This window comes from Lepidothrix coronata, unplaced genomic scaffold (assembly GCF_001604755.1).
Source record: "Lepidothrix coronata isolate B3197 unplaced genomic scaffold, Lepidothrix_coronata-1.0 Scaffold160, whole genome shotgun sequence".
Classification (NCBI taxonomy): domain Eukaryota; kingdom Metazoa; phylum Chordata; class Aves; order Passeriformes; family Pipridae; genus Lepidothrix; species Lepidothrix coronata.
In genome coordinates this window covers 818,417-837,368 of record NW_016690340.1, presented here as the reverse complement: position 1 = coordinate 837,368, position 18,952 = coordinate 818,417, and the positions used below count along the sequence as shown (strand labels likewise).

The 18,952-nt window shown below is 44.4% G+C and overlaps 1 protein-coding gene across 2 annotated transcripts in view; it reads left to right on the top strand.

The window, feature by feature from the left end:
- The window catches only part of PAPPA (pappalysin 1), a 181,872-nt gene that overhangs the window by 24,227 nt on the left and 138,693 nt on the right, over positions 1–18,952 (top strand). For both annotated transcript variants that reach the window (XM_017829250.1, XM_017829249.1), the window contains exon 2: positions 2,344–3,412. In XM_017829250.1, the coding sequence (XP_017684739.1) occupies positions 2,344–3,412 (1,069 nt within the window). The remainder of the gene's footprint in view (positions 1–2,343; positions 3,413–18,952) is intronic.

Sequence of the window (18,952 nt, the reverse complement as noted above, 5' to 3'; positions counted from 1 at the left end):
CTGTGTGTGCAGCTGCCCTGTGGTCCACAGGCCTGGAGGATTTGGATTCTGGGTGGCAAAGGTGGCAGGAGATGGTTGGGACAACTTGACCTTCTGTGCTTCAGTCAAAACAACCAGGGGAGTCCCTGAGGCTCCCCTGGCCATGCTGAAGACAAGCAGGTTCTCAGCCCCAATTTCTGCATCAGTTTTGCTGCTCTCACCATTTTGGCACGTCTTGTCAGGCAAAAAACTCTCTTACAAAACGCCTGACCAGCTCTAATGGTCTTATTGTAATAAGTTGAGATTTTTATGACTTATTTGGGAGAGGGACTTGTCTTGCCAGCTGTCTTCTTATTCATTGCAGTATTATCCACCCACTATCGTTGGACAATACCTTCATTTGAGATTCATAAAAATACAGACTTTTATGGGCTCTCATACATCTGAAAATGAATGCTTTGTGAAAGTATTTATTCCATAAAGAAAAATTTGAAAACACTTAAAAAATAGACTCCAGAAGGTTATTGGTAGCTTTGGCTCTCATAATATCACGAGTTTCTTGGTTAAATATCCATCCCAGCAAATGTCATTTTTTTTAGCACATTTGTTTTTTTCCTTCCCTGGTTCTCCTCCTCTCCTTTCTCGTGATCTGAAGTAGAAGTATAAACCAGAAGCTGGTCTTGAAAAGGTTTTGAACTGAGTGCGCCCTACAGATGAATAAACACATTACCTTCCGAACCCTGGGATCTCTCTTCCAAAGGAAACAGGAAAAGGGGGAGCTCAGAGTCCCTAGCAAAATACCAGCGTGCAGAAAAAAAAGGCCCGCTTAAATGTTTTTAACTTTCCCATCAGAAGAGGTTTTTTTACAGGGGAGGGAGGAGGAGGAGGAGGAGAGGGGAAGGGTGTGAGGAGAAGGGGGGAAGGTGGGTGCTGGGAGAGGGGAGGAAAAATACAGTGAATGCTCCTGTAACCTTTGCTCTGTTGATACTAGACAAGACTGCACTGCTAATGAGTGATTGTTAACAGATGGCCGTTGAGCAACTTAGTCAGAAGCAGAAGATGTTATTTGGTTGTAGTGTGGGGAGGGTTAGGGTGCAGGGGTGAGGTAAGGGGATATTTAGTCTTTTCACGAGGACTGAACTGTCAGAGATTTATGATTTTCCTTTAGGCTTTTGGAAGGGGAGGCTTGGGGGAAGGATTGTTTTCTGTGTGCTGATAGCAGAGAGGTCGTTTGGTGCTGAAAACTCCAACGATGAAGTTATCGGTTGAGGGGTGTCCCTGCAGCCCTTGGCCGTGGAGAACTGAAAGATGGGAATGTAACTTGCTGAGCCTCATGTCCCAAACTGAGAAGGAGAGGGCTCTTCCCACCGCTTGGAGCTGTCTGAAGACTGGTTGAGAGAGCACTTTGAGTGTGGATCCCCACTTTGTCTATAGAATCACAGAATGTTTTGGGTTGGAAGGGACCTTAAAGACCATCTTGTTCCAACCCTTCTGCCATAGGCAGAGATACCTTTCAGTAGATTCGGTCTCTCAGAGCTCCATCCAGTCTGGCCTTGAACACTTCCAGGAATGGGGCAGCCACAACTACTCTGAGCCTACGGGAAAAATCATTAGAGTATATTCCATGTGGTGCATTGAGTTGATAGGAAGCTGTGCATGTGAGGGAGCAGGAATCTTTCTGAATGTGTATGTCCATCTGTGCATGTTTTTTGCCCTTTCCCAGTGTGGTGTATACCCTCTTCTGCACATCCAACCTACCAGTGTATGCCATTTCCTTACTGGTTTTGTTGGGTAGGGCTTTGAAGGTAACCTGAACACATCCCATTCACTCTCTGTAGGATTTGTCTGTTTGAACCTATCAAGATTATTGCAGCTGCTCAGTGTTTCTCAAAGTGTGCAGTATTTGGATTTTATACTTATTTCTCCTCTGGACCTTGTTAGATACAGGGTTATGGGTATGAAGTATGAGTGACATCAGCAGGGATTGCTTGTCAAGGGATTGCTTGTTGTTGTTTTCAGCCACTGATGTATGGCTTTGAGGGAAGGTAAGAACCAAATGCACAGTCCAACATTTTCCTGAGAGGAATTTACAGAGGAGTTTTGGGCTTTGGTCGGGAAAGGGGAATCCCATTTCTACACTTCGCTGGCAAATCTTGACCTTTAATAGGAAGTCTTAACATGACCTCCCACAATCGTGCACCAGATGATTTAAAGTCTCTCTAGTGCACCAACTGTCTAACAGATGTAGGTGAGTGTGTGTATATACATTTAGAGAGATATATTTATACAATTTAAAGACTAAACGCCTTCACTCTGTCATCCTTATTTATTCATCTTTCTTTTTTTTTCTGGGGGGGCGCGCAGGACTGTATGACAAATGTTCTTACACCTCCCGCGACCGAGGATGGGTCCTGGGGATTAACACCGTCAGTGACCAGGGGAACAGAGACCCCCGTTATTTCTTCTCCCTGAAGACGGACCGTGCCCGCAAAGTGACCACCATCGCGGCACACCGCAGCTACCTCCCCAACCAGTGGGTGCACCTGGCTGCCACCTACGACGGGCACCTGATGAGGCTCTACGTGAACGGCGCCCAGGTGGCCACGAGCGGAGAGCAGGTGGGCAGCATCTTCAGCCCCCTGACCGTGAAGTGCAAGGTGCTCATGCTCGGGGGGAACGCCCTGAACCAGAACTATCGGGGATACGTGGAGCACTTCAGCCTCTGGAGGACAGCCCGGTCTCAAAAGGAGATCTTGTTGGACATGGACCAGGCGGTTCACAGGCAAGACACGCCCCTACCTCAGCTAGTCCTTCAAGACAGTTTACTGAATGTGAAAAGCACCTGGTCTCCCATGAAGGATGGCAGCAGTCCCAAGCTCAAGTTCAGCTACCACCACGGCTACTTGCTGGACACCAGCCTGGACCCTCCTCTCTGCGGGCAGACGGTCTGCGACAACACCGACGTCATCGCCAGCTACAACGAGCTGCCGCGGTTCCGCCGCGACAAAATCGTGCGGTACCGCGTGGTGAACCTCTACGATGACAAACACCAGAACCCCACCGTCAGCCAGCAGCAGATCGACTTCCAGCACCAGCACCTGAACGAGGCGTTCAGCCGCTACAACATCACCTGGGAGCTGGAGGTGCTGGAGGTGATGAACTCTTCGCTTCGCCACCGCCTCATCCTGGCCAACTGCGACATCAGCAAGATCGGGGATGAGAACTGTGACCCTGAGTGCAACCACACCTTGACTGGCTACGACGGAGGGGACTGCAGGCACGTGCGGCACACGCTCTTCAACAAGAAGAAGCAGAACGGGGTGTGTGACATGGATTGTAATTACGAGAGGTACAACTTCGATGGGGGGGAGTGCTGTAACCCGGAGATAACAGAAGTCACCAAGACCTGCTTTGACCCATATTCTCCATACAGGTAGGCAATTTCTTAAACAAGCTTTTTTTATGGTCATATTGATGAATGTCTGTCTCGGTATTGATCAACCTGCTGGCTTGTTGAACCCTTGTGTTGTTGCTGTTATGGGTTTTTGGAGTTTGTAATGATTTTATTTTTTTTTCTTAGCGTTTGGCTCACATTACAGTTATCCAAATGCAATCTCAGTAATGGTCTGAGCAGCGTCTAAAGAAATTCTGTGCTAAAGACTGTGAAATCAGCTCAGTTGGTTAAAACTTGGTGCTAATAATGCCAAGGTCGTGGGTTCAATTCCCTGTATGGGCCGTTCACTTAAGGGCTGGACTCAATGATCCTTGTGGGTCCCTTCCAAGTCCGAATATTCCATGAATCTGTGACTGAAGCAGCCAGCTTTGGGAGACCCGTTGGTTTTTGGCTATGAACAGTATATTGTAACACTGTAAAGTTTGTTTTAACCACAGCCTCTTAGGAGTGGGGATTGGATGTCATAGAAAGCTCATGTGTATTTGGAGAGGGAAGAGCCCCTCAGGCATGGAACAGAACATGAATACTCTTAGGTAGACTTAAATTCTGTAGGACTTTGAAGGTAGGTAGGTAATTCTATCTCTTCATGCTCTGTGTACAGCTTTCTGTAAGCACTGCTTGCAGGGGCAACTGAGTCTGTAGGTTCTGAGGAGGGAGGTGCATCCAGGTTCCTGGCAGTGCTGTTGCACACATTGGGTGGGCACTGGAACTCTTCTGTGCCCCTTCTTACTTATATATGAAAACAGGGTTGATGCACCTTCATTGTAAGTGCCAGGACAACTTTCTGTGGGTGGATGTGAGTTGATAAAATCCTGAGCTCCTCAGCCAAGGCCTCCTTATGTTTTAGTTTGAAGAGTGGCATCCTTGAATAACTTGTGTCAGTTGAGTTCCACGTGCCTACAATTACTCCAGATTTTGGTCATCTTCAGATAAATTTATGTGTTTAAGTAATAAAGTGTTACCTTTGAAGGAGTTAAAAACATAAACAGAGAAAAGATGGAGGTTAAAGCTGAAATTCTGTTGTCTGTATTCCATATCATAGTTTTTTTAGGGCAGTTCATGAAGTAATAAAGGGGGAACCTCTAAATGGTCAGAACACACAATGTTATCAACACTAAAGTTCAGGTTAATAAGGAAAGTATGAGCTGTTCTGGAGTCCCTTCCATTACAGCATTTCAGACTATATTTATAGCTTCCTTAGTAAAGAAAAGTTTTTAAACAACATTATCAGCTCTACTGGAGCTTTAAATACACATAATTAAGCTGCAAAGAAAAGCTTCCTTTCTGTGTTTTTTTTTAGCTACAGTGAGGTTGTTTTTTAAAAAATCCTTCTAACTCAGCTTGACTTCAGTCAGTTACCAATGAATAAAGCTCAGATGAGGAGATACTTTAAATATTAATGCTTGAAAACATTGAAAGGAAAAATACAAATCTTTTAATACTGTTCAACTGGAGAGGAACACAACCAAGCAAACATCATCAAAGGCATAATGCAAATTGGATTGTTTTAACACTGTAGTTCTGAGAACTCGAGGTGTTAGTTATAACAACTAGCACAATTTTTAGGAGAATACATTATTTTTAATTTGATAGTACCCTTTTATCACTTGTCCTGTGACCAGCATAATACCCATATAAAATGAAACAAGAAAAGCCTTGTAAATTATAGTTAACAGATCTAAAACTGTGTCTCAATGTTATTCTGATGTACAGAGAGGTTTCTATTTCAAATGAAGCCTTTTTGCTGAACAGGCTGTGCTTGCACAAGCCTGAGCAAGAAAATGAATTCCAAAATCTGAAGTTACCTTAACACCACCTAGTTGCCTTTTATACAGTTTTAGGTTCCTTTTGGAGACAATCACCTTGCTGAGCTTGTCTGGAGGGTTTGCCTCTCATGGCCTTGAGCTCATAGATCTTCTACATGTTCATTTTGACTTGAGAGAAAACTCTTCTTGCCTTGAAATAATGAGGGAGGCCTGAAGGTCCTGTTCCACAGGGTAGAACCTGAGAAGATCCATAGATGCTCCAAAGATCTTATTGCAACAGTCAGATTTCATTGATTTGCCTTTGCACAGACATTGTAATGCAGCTTTGATCACTGGCAATGACACCATGGAGGGCAGTGGAAGATATTTCATCTCTCTGAGCCTTTTTTTTTGGTGGCCAATGTGCTTGGGCTGAGCTCAAACCCACCTCTGTGATGGCTGTTTGCTCTCAGGATGGCAAAATACAGCACTTGGGTCTGTGGAGCTACCAATCAGGTCCGTAAGGCTGGGTGACACTGCTTTGGGTATTTAAGTCAACAAATACAGATTTAGGGCAGTGACTTTGGCAGCAAAGCCTTCATTGACTACAAGGGTGAAGATTCAAACCCTATGTTTGGCTTTGGGATTGCCATCAGCATCACCCCCGAGAGAGAGATTTCCTTGTCAATTAGTGACTAAGTCAAAACCCAGTCAGCACCATCTGGGCCCATTTTGTATCACTGTCATTGGCACAGAGTCCTCAGTCCCCTCTGGTGCAGGCCTTGCACCACAGCACTGAAGACATCTCCACAGCCACAGAGAACTCACATCTAATTCCAGGTATTTCCTCTGCCAAAGTTCAGTCTAACAATAGCAGAAGAAAGGGAAAAGATCCTTCATTCTGGTGAGGAAAGGCAGGAAAGAAAGATTAAATGGTACCAATAAAGAGTTTCCTGAACTTTGTGCTGTAAAGGCTCTTCAGAGTCGTCCCTGGTACTGGGGGAGCCTTCAGGCACTGCTGGGTTTGTTCCTTCCACACCCTCAGTGTCAGCAGTTGTAGCCAGCTGTTCACCAGGCACAGTTTATTCCCAAAGTGCTTTTGTCCTTTGGAACCAACCAAAAAGTGCTAATGCTTGATTGATGCTGTTATAAACAGGAACCCTCCTCAGTGCCTCTTCATCCCCAAAAGATGATGTATCTGTTTCCAGCCACTTTCCTTCTTCTGACTGTCTCAGTTCCAAGCTCCATCCTGGGACAAAGTTGCCATGAGCCTGTGCATGCTTTCTGACTAAGAGATACCACTGGAACAATTCCAGGACACCTCTGATCTGTGTTACAGGTTTCTTGTGATCCTTTTGGCACCTTGGACAAAGAGAGCTCAGGTACTTTGATAGTACTTCAGTCACTGCTGTGGTACAACTGTGGTGACTTTAAAGCTGACCCCAGCAGCAGAGCTGGTTGGGGTTTTTTGTGTTTCCAGCCTCTCTTTGTGGCACCTCTCCAAAAATATTTGCCTGCAAAAAGCTGATGTTCTGTGCCATAGCCAGATAGTGGGGATGTTGGTGCATAGAGGTTTAAGTACATTTAAGTTTTCCAGAGGGACAACACTGAGACTTGGGAGCTCTGCTCCCGGAGCTGCTCAGCAGAAAAGCCATAAACATTGTGGTACCAACTAGATCATCTCTCCTCTGTTTTAATAGCCTGCAGGGAAAAGACAAAGGACTGGTTATCATTAGCCACACAGCAGGCTTTATCCAAGAATATCTGCCTTGCTTCTTTTTATTAATTTCATGAGGGAGGGACAAAATGTATTTTGTCCCAGCAGAAGATTTACAAATATTGTTCCACTTTTCTGCAATTCTGGGAAATTAAAACATGCTAAGATCATACAGTCTGGCCCAATACAAAGGGAAGGAGCAAGGATAGACACACTTGCCAAAAAGACACATTCCTTGTGTTATTTGGTATATTGCTGGTTACAAAAGAGGGAAGGCTTTGAGCTCATGACACCTACCAGGGCTGCTTTCCAAAAAACTTGAAACGAACAGCAAGGGATCATAGGAAATCATGCTCAGTAAATGCCACTTGATGTGGTGAGTTCTTGCACCATCCTATGGTTAACTGAGCCATTCCTCTTATGTAATATTGGGTTTGCACATCGGGCTTCACCACAGGATTGCACGGACAGATAAGGGAGCATTCCCCTTGGTGCCTGCTTAGGAGAACACTGATGAAATTCCTGAAGCAGTAAAAGCTCCTGCAGTCTCTTCAAGCTCCCTGGATTCATGCAGCCTACTGAATACTTGCTGGAAATCCCCTCAGAATAACTGACCCGGGCACAGTCTTTCCTAACATCCACATGTGTGCCCTGAAGGCTCCCACAGCCCTTCAGCTCTGCCTAAATCAGGGGCAGGGATGAACTGTACAAGTTCTGGTCTATCTGAAGCACCTGCCTGCAAACTCAGGCTGACACCAAACCAAGGAATCATAGAATGGTTTGGATAGAAAGGGACCTAAAAGATCATCTAGTTCCAGTCCTCCAAGAGCTGAAGTCCAGTGTCTCACTGACCTCACCCTCTTCTATGGCCTTTTCCAACACTTGTTTTGGGCAGTTCAGCAAAGCCCAGGTTACATCACATCAGCTTGCACATTCCAGACATATGTAAATTAGGCTCTGAATAGACATTTGAACAATTTGTAGGAATTTCCATAGTGGTTTTGAGCAGGAAGGGGTGTGTCAGAGCCGTGCATGAAGGACACACCATGCTGTGGCATGTGGGCTCCAGCAGTAGCATTAGAAGGAGGAGGTGGTGGCTAATCCACAGCTCAGGGCAGCCTTGAGCAGGTAACTGAGCTGTGGCTGCTCTCCAGGGCTCTTCTATGGACTATTAGATCAGCCTCTTACCTCTTTTTCCTTCTCTTCTGCTGGAAATCTCTTCATGATGCTTACTTGAAAAATATGGTCAACTTGCCCTGGAGGAGGGGGGCACACTGAATGCCCTTTTCCAGGAGCTAGAGTTGTAAGAAATACTCCTTGATTCCTAATAAAGGGCTAATTTCCACTTAATCCCAAACACTAAAAAGAACAGAAGAAATTCATCAAAGCTCTTCAGTTCCGGGAGCTTGAGAACTTAATCCCCTGCCTCGAAGAGACCATTGTGCAGCTCTTGACATCAAGGATTGCTGCATTCACACAGGTATCAGACAGACATAGAGCAAATACCTGAGGTTTTGTCTAGGGATTCAGTGTTAAATGTCCAGTTCTTTAATTACCAGGGCTGTTTAGAAGGTGAAGAGTAATGCTGTCAAGGACAGAGTTGCGGTATCTTGGTAGTTGTCACCCAAAAGCCAAGTCCCAACAGGAAATCCTCTGTTCTCTCTGTTTATTCTGTCCTCTGTTCCAGATGTCAGGGATGTTAATCAGCTGGGAGGAGTTGCATCTGTTCCCATGCAGGCAACTGACATTTATAAGTCTAGTATTGAATTCTGATACAGACAGGACTTCAGTGCTAAAGAAACTATTTCTATACGATTGCACACCCTAGAAACAGTAGGAGTTTGCTCCATTTAGCCTGACCCACAGTCATCTTTTCCAACAGATTTTTTCACAACACATTTTTTCCCCAAGACTCACAGAACTTATGGTTTCTTTCATGGACATTATCCATTATGGAAAAAGATCACTGTCTGGTCGAACTGCAGGATGCTTGGGATGAAGGGAGCCTGTAAAATCTATGGAGTAAACTGTCAGAGATCATTAAGAATCCTTGTGGGAGACAACAGATTAAAGTATTATAAAACTCTCCAGTGCTAATGCAGACCCATTTGGCTCTGGAACCCCACATGGAAGATTGGCAAGTGCAGAGCCTGCAGATGTGGCAGGGACTGAATTTGCCCCTCACTGCTGGGCAGCACTGCACTCTCCAGGACCAGCTCCCCATGGATGCTCTCCAGCAACCCCTTACCAGCCTCTGCCTAAGGAAACAAAGTGGAGCTCGTCCCCTCCCACGTTCTGCAATGCAGCAGTGTGTACAGGCTGGTTTATTCTCTTTATTAATCAATCCAAGTTGTACTGTCTCTCACACAGCCCCACAGCTTGATCACGTCCCACATGCCTCCTTCAAGTGCTGTGGGGCCTTGCATTAACCACCCTGTTTTTCTGCCACATCCATTTGTGTACAACCTCTCTTCACTTGTGGTTGTGAGGTGACCTTTGCATTTTTAATTAAAGGAAGCTGAAACCTCCTGTAAATTCAGGAGGTTGCCCCCTTCACACTGAGGGAGATGCACAGTGAATTTCTGTGGCAAGCTTAACCAGGTGCAATACTTACACTTGCAATTCCCATTCTGTCTTTCAGTCTTCTTTCCTGATAGGCATTTAAGTCCAATTCTAGCAAGCAATAGCTGCCCTTTGGGGAAAAACAGAGCAGCCACCACCACCATGCTGAATTTACAGCATCCATGAACAGGATGCTTTTGACTTTGCCTCTCATATGGATTGCTGGACTTGGGCAAACTGTACTTCACATGTTTGTTGTTTTTTTTTTCCCCCTAGTGATCCCTTTGCTATTGCTGCCAGTGGAAATGGATAGAAATATTGCACAAGGGATGATGCTGGCTTGTGTTATGTATTGGGGGAGTTTGCTCTGTGCAGCCACACTCCAAACCCTCAGCATTACTGGTGCCTTCACATAGTGGGTTTTCAGGGTTCAGGAGAAACGGGTGAGAAGGATAAGGTGAATTTTCTTTATATATTCTAATCTGAAAATGTCAATATAAGCAGAGGTTTAAAGACTGGCCTAGCAGCTCTGCCTTTGCCTGATATCTGTGAACCTAATGGTGGGGGAGAGCAAACCCAAAAGTGTGATTATTCAGGAAAATAGTGGTTTCTGTAAGTAGTTTATATTTTTTGTGTAGAAAAATACCTTTATGCCACAGAGGACTTGTCTGCAGCTTCAGCAGATATGATTGAAAGTCTGGGAAAAGAGATGCAAGTTTTGAACAGAAGAAACAAATAACAGTCATAGAATCACAGAATGGGTTGTGTTGGAAGGGACCTTAAAAATCATCTATTTACAACCCCCCTGCCATGAGGAGTTTCTCAAGACTCCATCCAACCTGGCCTTGAACGCTCCCAGGGATGGGGCAGCCACAGCTTCTCTGGGCAACCTGGGCCAGGGTCTCACCACCCTCACAGGGAGGAGGATGGTCTTGCTGTCCAGCAAGGACCAGCAAGGTGGGGAAACCAAGTGGATGTCTCAGTTTGTCTTCTCTTAACTGCAGCGAGTCAGTTGTCCCTCAAACACTCCAGGATCAGGACAGTGTGGAGCTGTCCCAGCACTTCTGCACCTCTCCACCACTAAGATACTCTTGTGCAGAGCAACTGCTGAGGCCAATTTCACATTATGTGTGATGTCCTCTCCATGAGATGTGTGTCAAGACACCAGCTGAAATCATCAGATAGTCCTAAAACTTTCTTTGTGGGTGATTTGAGAAGGATGATCATAATTTCCACAGAGCTCTCAGGAGATGCAATGATGCAGAACCTCAAACAGCTCTGTCAGGGTTACTGAGATACGCTGGAACCACTTCAGTGTTTGCAACTTGGTCATAAAACTGTGCTGTAAAAATGATGCTGATGGCCACAGCCGTGTTTCTTCCAGATTCATGCAGAAGATGGATATATCCCCATCCCACAACACGGGAGAGTGTTCAGACCAGGAATATAAGCCACTAGTGTCAAAAGCAATTCTGTGTTCGCTTGATTTCATCCCTGCCTGACAGGGAACTGCAGGACCCACATACTGTGGAGGCAGATTAGGAGCACGTGCTCTGCTGGGGTCAATGAAATCCTGTCCTTCCGTTTTGCTCAGAGTAGATTTGCAATTTTGAAGTTTCTCAGGGTAACTCAAGTGAAACTACCTAGTTTGCATATAATTTCAGCACTCCAAATTAGCATAAATTTGCAGGAAAGTGTTTTCAGGTTCATTAATAATGGATGGGTGGTTACACCACCGGTGTGTTTGCTCTCAGCTTCCAAGAGGATCGGGGTGAGCTGCGCTGAGGAAACTTCTTGGACTACTTAAATGTTTGGGGTTTGAAACTCTAATAAAGCTCCAAAAAGCCAGGAAATTTGGAGTGAAGGCTGAAACTCCATACCTAGTGCACCCTACTGGGTCTTTGTATTTCAGAACACGTTACGTTTGTTCCCTGAAATATCTCCAGTGTGGAACTCTTTAGGGTGGAGTTTCACCTTTAACTCTAAATTTCCTGGCATGTGTGAGTTTGAAGTACACGTTTAGCTTTTCCCCAGTGCTGTTTTTCATTTTTAATTTCCTTTTTCTTTTAAAGGAGGGACCCTGCTAGAAGGACCCCTACTAAAAAGGGACCCCACTGAAACCAAGATTAGAGGTTTTGGCCTAACTGAGTCTTTCTGAAATTCCTTAGGAGAGCTAGATTCAGCAATTTTTTTTTTTTCCACAGTTGTTTTAAAGACTCTTGTGGCCAATCCACCCCAGTGTAAAAGATCGATAAAATCCTCACCCTGCAGACCAGTTATTTCAGAAGGTACCCAGATGTTTGTGTAGTTTATAACAAACCTTGGAAACACAACATCTCCTGTAAATTGCAGTTAAAGGTCTGGCCATTGACATGGGTGAGCTGTTTGTTGTGAAATGGATTATTTCCGTTAATTCAGTAATTGCAGAAGCAGCCCATGTTTGCTGTTGACACTTGTTGGGTTACATCAGTGATGGTAAAATAGTGGAAACAGCAGTGGTTTGGAATGAGAGCAGTGGCAATTACCTGCAATGCTTTTAAAAATAATTTTGGCCCTAGATGTTGAAAAGATGTGTCATCGCTGATTTGTGTGAGGGCAGCTTCAGCAGGGTTGAATTACAAGGCTTTGGAGAATAAAATTCTTTCTCCTGCCTCAAAATGCATCTTTGGAGCTATACTGCCAGTAGATAATATGGAATAAATTTGCTTCTCGTGCTATAACCTTGTTGTGTCAATAAATTGAGGACTTCAGTGAGAAGCCGTGGTAGTTAGTTTTCCCAGCTCAAGACCCTCTTGGTTTTACAAATCAATCCCATCAGCTTTGCAAGGAGGATTTATCTCAGCAAAATGTCCCTTGGGAAATCTGAAAGGTGCTGAAGTTGTGTGGCATTGTGTCTGTGGGTTCCTGCAGCCTCAGCCCAGGTGTGCTGGGAGTGTGGACATCCCAAGCCTGGCTTTCAGAGGACCTGAGAATCCTGTACCCTTTCTCTGCTCATCCTTGTGATGGCTGTGGCATTGCACACTTTGCATGGAAATCCCGGAAAACTCAGTGTTCCTTGAGAATTTTCAAGAATTTTAATTACATTTCAAAGTGAAATCCAGGGAGGATTCCTGCCATCAGGAGTCAGGTACTTTGTCACCAACCAGCTGCTCTGTGATGGGACTGGTACCCTGCAGCACTAGAGAGGATGAGGAAATCCCTGTATCCTCTGCTAAGCTGAATATTTCTCATTCCAGCACATAAAAGCACTTTACCAAGATTCAATATCCCTCTCCTTTCACCCTTTCCAGTATGGCCCCATCAACATCCTTGTGTTGTATTTCCAGCCTCAACTTTGTAATACAGATCACAGCTGGTTGGTTTGAATTTCCCCTGAGTTACCCAGGATGCTGCTGAAAGCACAGGAAGAGCAGAAAGGCTTTAATCAGTTAAATCAATCAAACAAAAGAAAAAAAAAAAGAAGTAGACTAGACCTTAAAATTTACCCTGTGACCTTTGATGCTCACTGCGATGACGTCTTCGTCCTATTTCTTTACGTGCAAGATTTTACTGGGACTTGGCAAGAAGGGTGAAGCGAGGAAGACACGGGAGGAGGGGGGGTTTGCTGAGTTAAAAAAGGAAAAAAAAGAAAATGTCAGTGAGAAAATGGAAATACCCTGATGTTCTCCAGCCTGGAAGAGCCGGCCTCTCTCTCCCTGTGTTGCAGGGAAGGGGCTCCTTTTCCATTAGCTTGACTATGGCCGTGTTTAATCGGTTTGCTCTGACTTGGAGCCAAGAAAGGGCTTTGCTGTGTGATGCCGGGTCCTGCGTGTGTTCAGGCATCCCCAGCTGTTCCCTTGCAAGGGCTGGCTTTTGACTACTGAGGTATTTTTTTAATAGCCACAGAGGGCAACTATTAATAGATGAGATTTACCAAAACACGGAGCTACGCAGCGTGGCATGGAGGAGAAGAGGGGAAAGACACAGCAACCTGTGTGATTTATGTCAGGAAAATTCCACGTCGAAATTATACTGGAAGACGCAGTAAAAACGAATATGCCAAGAAGGGGATTTAATCTGTTACTTGGGCCATGCCAGCATTTCTCCTCCTTTCAGGACCTGCCTCATCACATGGAACATGTTGCTGAATTATTTCTTCGGCATTGAACAGCACAAATTGTACAAAGGATGAAGATAAGACACACAGACACAAAATGCCAGCTTTTCTGAGATGTGATTAAATACCAAAAGGAAGCGGAGACATTCCTGACCCTGAAGACATTTCAGTTTGATCAGATGTGGGATTAGGGGTAAAATGTGAAGAATTCCACATTGTGTGGAAGGAAGAAGCTGATCAGGAGTTTGCCTGTCTGTTTATTGATTCATTTCTAATTTCCATGATATGATGTAATGGGACTGGTGGCCTTGTCAGACTTGCAAATTATATTCATGTATCAAAGAAGACAGGCTAGTGAGCAATGAGCAGAGTGGAGTGAGGATGTCAATTTAAGCTTCCTTTGCAGTCAGAACTCAGACATTGATTAAATATCATAAAATCCAGATGATATCAATTAAAAGGCCCATCACTGTAATCACCTACACATTTTTTGTGCACCTTCCAGAGGCATAAAAGGGAATTAAATTCCCAAGCCAAGACCCACTGACTAGCTGTAGAGCGTGGGTATCAAAATCCCCCTTACACTTCGAAAAGCTTTGCCTTGAGTTGTTTTGTGTTTCCTTAATTAATTAATTTGTTTTGTTTATTTAAAAATGAGTCAGAGAGAGATTAACTGCTGAAAAATTGTAAGTAAATAAGGAAATATGCTACACTCATTTAGAGAATGTGGGTAGACATTGAAAAGGCCAGAGCTTGGTTTGCTTCACGTGAGCATCAGAGAGAATGGAAATATTTCCAAATATCTGAATTGCTGAGGTTTGCACAACGGGTTGAGAACAGTTACAAAACAGCATTTTTCTGTGATCTCCTGATTTCCACAGGCTTGGTGATGCTCTATTCCTGTCTTCAATCCCAGGAAACACAACAGGAGGCAAACATAGGCACGCCCGAGAAATACTGAGAATTAATTACTTCTGTTATTCAAAACACCTGAATATGTTTGGGCTTGGCATTTCTGGTTAAGGGGGTTTATTTTGCCTTTGTGCCATCCCTCCTGAAATGGTAGTGTCACTGTTATTGCACTGAGAGCTGAGGATAAGCACTGGCTATTTGCAGTTGTTGCTCAGTTAGTTCCTTAGGGAATGAGTTGTGCCATCTGCTCACCACAGGTATAGACACACAGCATAGGCTTGAGTGAGAGAATTACATCTTAAAGTCTTTATAATTGCAGGAGAAAAGGTCAGATCTTCCACTAGGATTCAGGGCACCAAGTTTAGAGCCTGAAAATAGGTATCTAAATGTCCTTCACAATTCATATCAGGCTTGCCCATCTCCCTGCGTTCCTTCACAGTCATTCAGTCTTTCCTATTTTTGTGTACATAGTGTTGTTCCAAATGTATGTTATGCTTTCTGTCTTTGGGAGTTACACATCGCAAGCTCTTTGAAGTCCGTAGAAAGGTTGAACTCCCAAAGATTTTGGTCCTTGCCTTGAATCTCCACATCCAGAGCACGAGTGAGGTCGAGAGCTTTCCTGAGACAAAGGGCAGAAGGTGAGGGGAAAGCTTCTACAGAACAGCACTGCACTAGAGTGAGTAGAAGAAATGTTTTGGGTAAGGATTGATGGCAACAGTTCACAGCATTATGAAAATCACTTCCCTTTTGCCTCCAGCATTTTTACCACGACTGTGTCCGTGCCAAAACCCAGAGCGCACTCACTAATTCTTCCAGAATTGATCGGTCATGATAAACTTCCAAACACAGAGTAAAATGCCTCTGTCAGACACATCAGAGTGTGTTTCTCCCAGTTTGCCTGAAGAATTCTGTGCTGTTTGATTCCCCCCATGGACCTAATTTGATTCAAAAAAAAAAAAGGACTGGAAGTTCCTGGCTCCCTCTTCATACGCTCAGAATTCTTCTAATAGATTTACTTCTGAGGATAGATTTATTCATGTGTTTTTGCTACAAAGTGTCTTGTTTGTGGAGGGTGATTAAACATTGGAATGGACTGCCCGGGGAGGTGGTGGAGTCATCATCCCTGGAGGTGTTCAAGGAAAGGCTGGATGTGTCACTCAGTGCCATGGTCTGGTTGACAAGGTGGTGTTTGGTCATAGGTTGGACTCGATGATCTCAAAGGTGTTTCCCACCTTTATTGATTCTGTGATTTTTGTCTTAAAAATTCAGGCTAAAATCTTTAGCTCTTCTTGTCTTGATCAGACACAAAGTTCTCTTTGCATCCATCTGGGAACAATACCTGAAGCGTTTCCAGTGTTTTGATCTAGAAATCCATCATGAGGAGATGATACAAAAGGTGCTTCCAGGATGCCTTCTCTTCCCCCACAACTGAGTAAGGCAGCATGTCAAGTTTTACAGAGTTCTTGGCATGTGCTTGAGCTGGCATGTGAGTTGTGGAAGTGAGGGAATTCATAACAGTCCCCCTCTGCCTTTGACAGGGAGCTGCAAGACATTTCATGCTAACACAGGCTTTATAAATGTGGTTTATAATTTGAGGTCTATGCGTGTGGAAATGGGCAAAAATGACAACCTGCAGGTTTTGCTGGATCCTTTGAAGAGTTGGGTTTTTAGCCATCAAGACCTTAAGTCCTGTAGTAGTTGATAGTGACACATTACCAATAAATTACAGCAGCAGACCAGGGCAAAAGCTGATGTGTGGCTGAGATAAGCAGAGTGACAGAGGTTGCAAATGTTATTTGTTATTTATGGGGAAATTAAACTGTGTGGCCTGTCCACAGTGGTTGTACTCAGGGCAAAAGTCGGTCAAGAAATCTGCCATAAAAGGAAAATTAGAGTTTTGCCCTTCTTGTGTTATCATTTGACAATGGAGAACAGATCTTTGCATTCTCACAGCCCTTTGCTAGAGGTCTGGGTTTGATTCAAGTGGATCCACAGGCTCGTGATGCCAAAACAGGCAATTTCTGCGCTCATGTCTGAAGGCCAAATATATGGGTATGATTTCCTATAGTTTACAGTTACATGCTGGATCAGTGCTGCACGTTTCATGAGCTGCCAGTCCAATTTAGCAGGGTCTTGGGAAGTGTGTCCTCCGGGGAACGCTTACAATCAGCCTTGTGTTTTGCACTGATAGTGCCTGTTTTCTGGTGCACGTGTTAGCAGATCCATATGTGAGGAAATCCAAACGTCCTTCCATCCAGCTAATAACCTGGGCATTAGCTGTGGCTGCTGCCCACTGCTCATTTAAGGAGTAGAGGACATTTTCTGCTTGATGCATCTCCCAGTTCAAGAACCATCCTCACACGTACGATGAGGTCTGTGGGATCTGTGTGGATGTTGCAGGTCCTGCACAGGTTTAAAACCCAGAGAGTCTGAAAGTTCTTGAGTGTTTGGAAAAGGCACATTTGCATCTTTCCTCCTGCTTTTCTCTGGCTCAACAGAGGGAAATGAGGGGCAGGATTTTGATGTCAAGGAGTTCATTATGTTGGTGGTGCCTGTTACAGCCATTGCTGCCATGTTTTGCTGGATTTAGAAAACACTCTGTCCACAGTATTTTCTTTCTGCAACTCTGAACTATTTTCATTGCAGGTGTGTTGTTGTTTCTGCCAGGTCACCTGGCAATTTTACTGTGGATTCTGGGAACTTCAAAGCTGAAAGTTCTTATGTAAAACTTCTGTTTCCGTGACTGACATTTTCAGTTTCCTTGTAATCTCTTCACGGCTGGGAAAGAACAGCTTTTGTAGATCTCATAATATTTAGTAGTAGACTAGTCAGTTGTTTGGGTTTTTTCCCTTAAAAAAGTGTGTTCAACTTTGCTGTTGAAGATAAAGACTTATAGGTATGAATCATCAATATCCCTGAAAAAAAAAACCCCAGAAACTAAACAGAGTTAAATATTAGGGAGGAAAAATATCTCATGAACTTTGAAAATGTGAGGCTTTTAGTGCCAGGGCACAAGTTTTTCTTGGTTTCCTTGAATTGAAGTCTCCATGACCAGACTACGTTCTTTGTGATCTCACTTGGGTGTCTCCTACCCTTTCCTGCATAAGATGAAATAAGAGGAAATTTCAACCAGTCTCATTTGAATCGGGTTTTAATTTCTTTCTCAGAAAAGAGGAAGATTGGAATTATCCTAACCATAAGCCACTGATGATCTGCCCACAGCAGCAGGACCAGCTTCATGCACAGCCCTGCCAGGAGGTTAAGAAATGAGATTTGGAAGTCCATGAGTTATAAAAATAAAACCAGAAAAGAAGCGGCATCTCCAAAGCAGGAGTGATGTTTTGCAAGCTGCATATTTGGACTGGTTATTTTGGCCCATCAACTCCAGAAGGGCCTGCAATAAACATGCTTGGTCCTTCGTGGTTATATATGATTTTGTTTTATTTTTTTGTTGATGTCGGCTGGATTCCAAGTCTCTCTTCATTCCAATCGCAATGTATATCTCGCTTTGTGGCACGGGGTTTATGTGCAGGGAGGATTAGTGTCAAAAAGTGAGATGAAAGGAGCAAAGAATTTGATCTTGTTCTTTTTCCATCCTGCATTTTTTGCTGTGTGTTAATTGGGAAAGATGCTAAAGGACCAGTCCCTTAAAGTCCCAGCTGCACACCCGGCAGAGACAGTGCCACGTGAGCACCCCATGGCCACAGTGCTCCCCACCCTGACCTTCCTAAAAATCCTAAATATTCCCACAATAGGTGACCCATCGGAACCCTCCCAGGCAGGGTCCTGACCCCATCCCATCTCCCCAGGGTTGCTCCTGCATGGGCAGATGGCACAGGGAGCTGGAGCCCAGGGCAGAGCAGTGTCCACTCCACAGGGTAACCCCATGCTTTCCATGGACTCTAAAGAGGGGACACAAAGTGCTCCAGAAGTGCCAAACCAAGGTTACTCCAACCATGACTCCCACAGGTCCCACCAGCAGGGCACATGTTTGGGCAGGCTGCAAATGTGACCTCCAGCCTGACCCAGGATGGAGATGAGAAAGACAGGCTGGAGTTGAGTATTGGTGGTGGAGATTTTCAGACATCTTTAATGTAGAGAGATGCCCTGAGTTAGCGCATAAATAAAGAAAATTAAAGAAAAAGTCACAAGTTGCCTCTTGATCTCTAACTTCCAGTCACACTAGTCACTGGACTCGATGATCCTTGTGGGTCCCTTCCAACTCAGCACATTCTGTGATTCTGTGGCTAACTGAGGCTCTTCCTAACTCTTGCCCTGATTCAAGGCAGTGATGACAGCCTGTGTTACTGATCTCTGGTGCTTGTCTTGAAAAAAAATCAGGTTTTTCTGGTGACTGTAACCAAACTGTCCTTTACTTGACCTGTTGTGCAGTGTTGCTGTGCCTGTATCTGTTGGTTGTTCTTGGAAGCTTTGGGGTGAGAGGTGGTGTGTAAACGCCAAATCTTATTAGAAATGGTGGGTGCTCC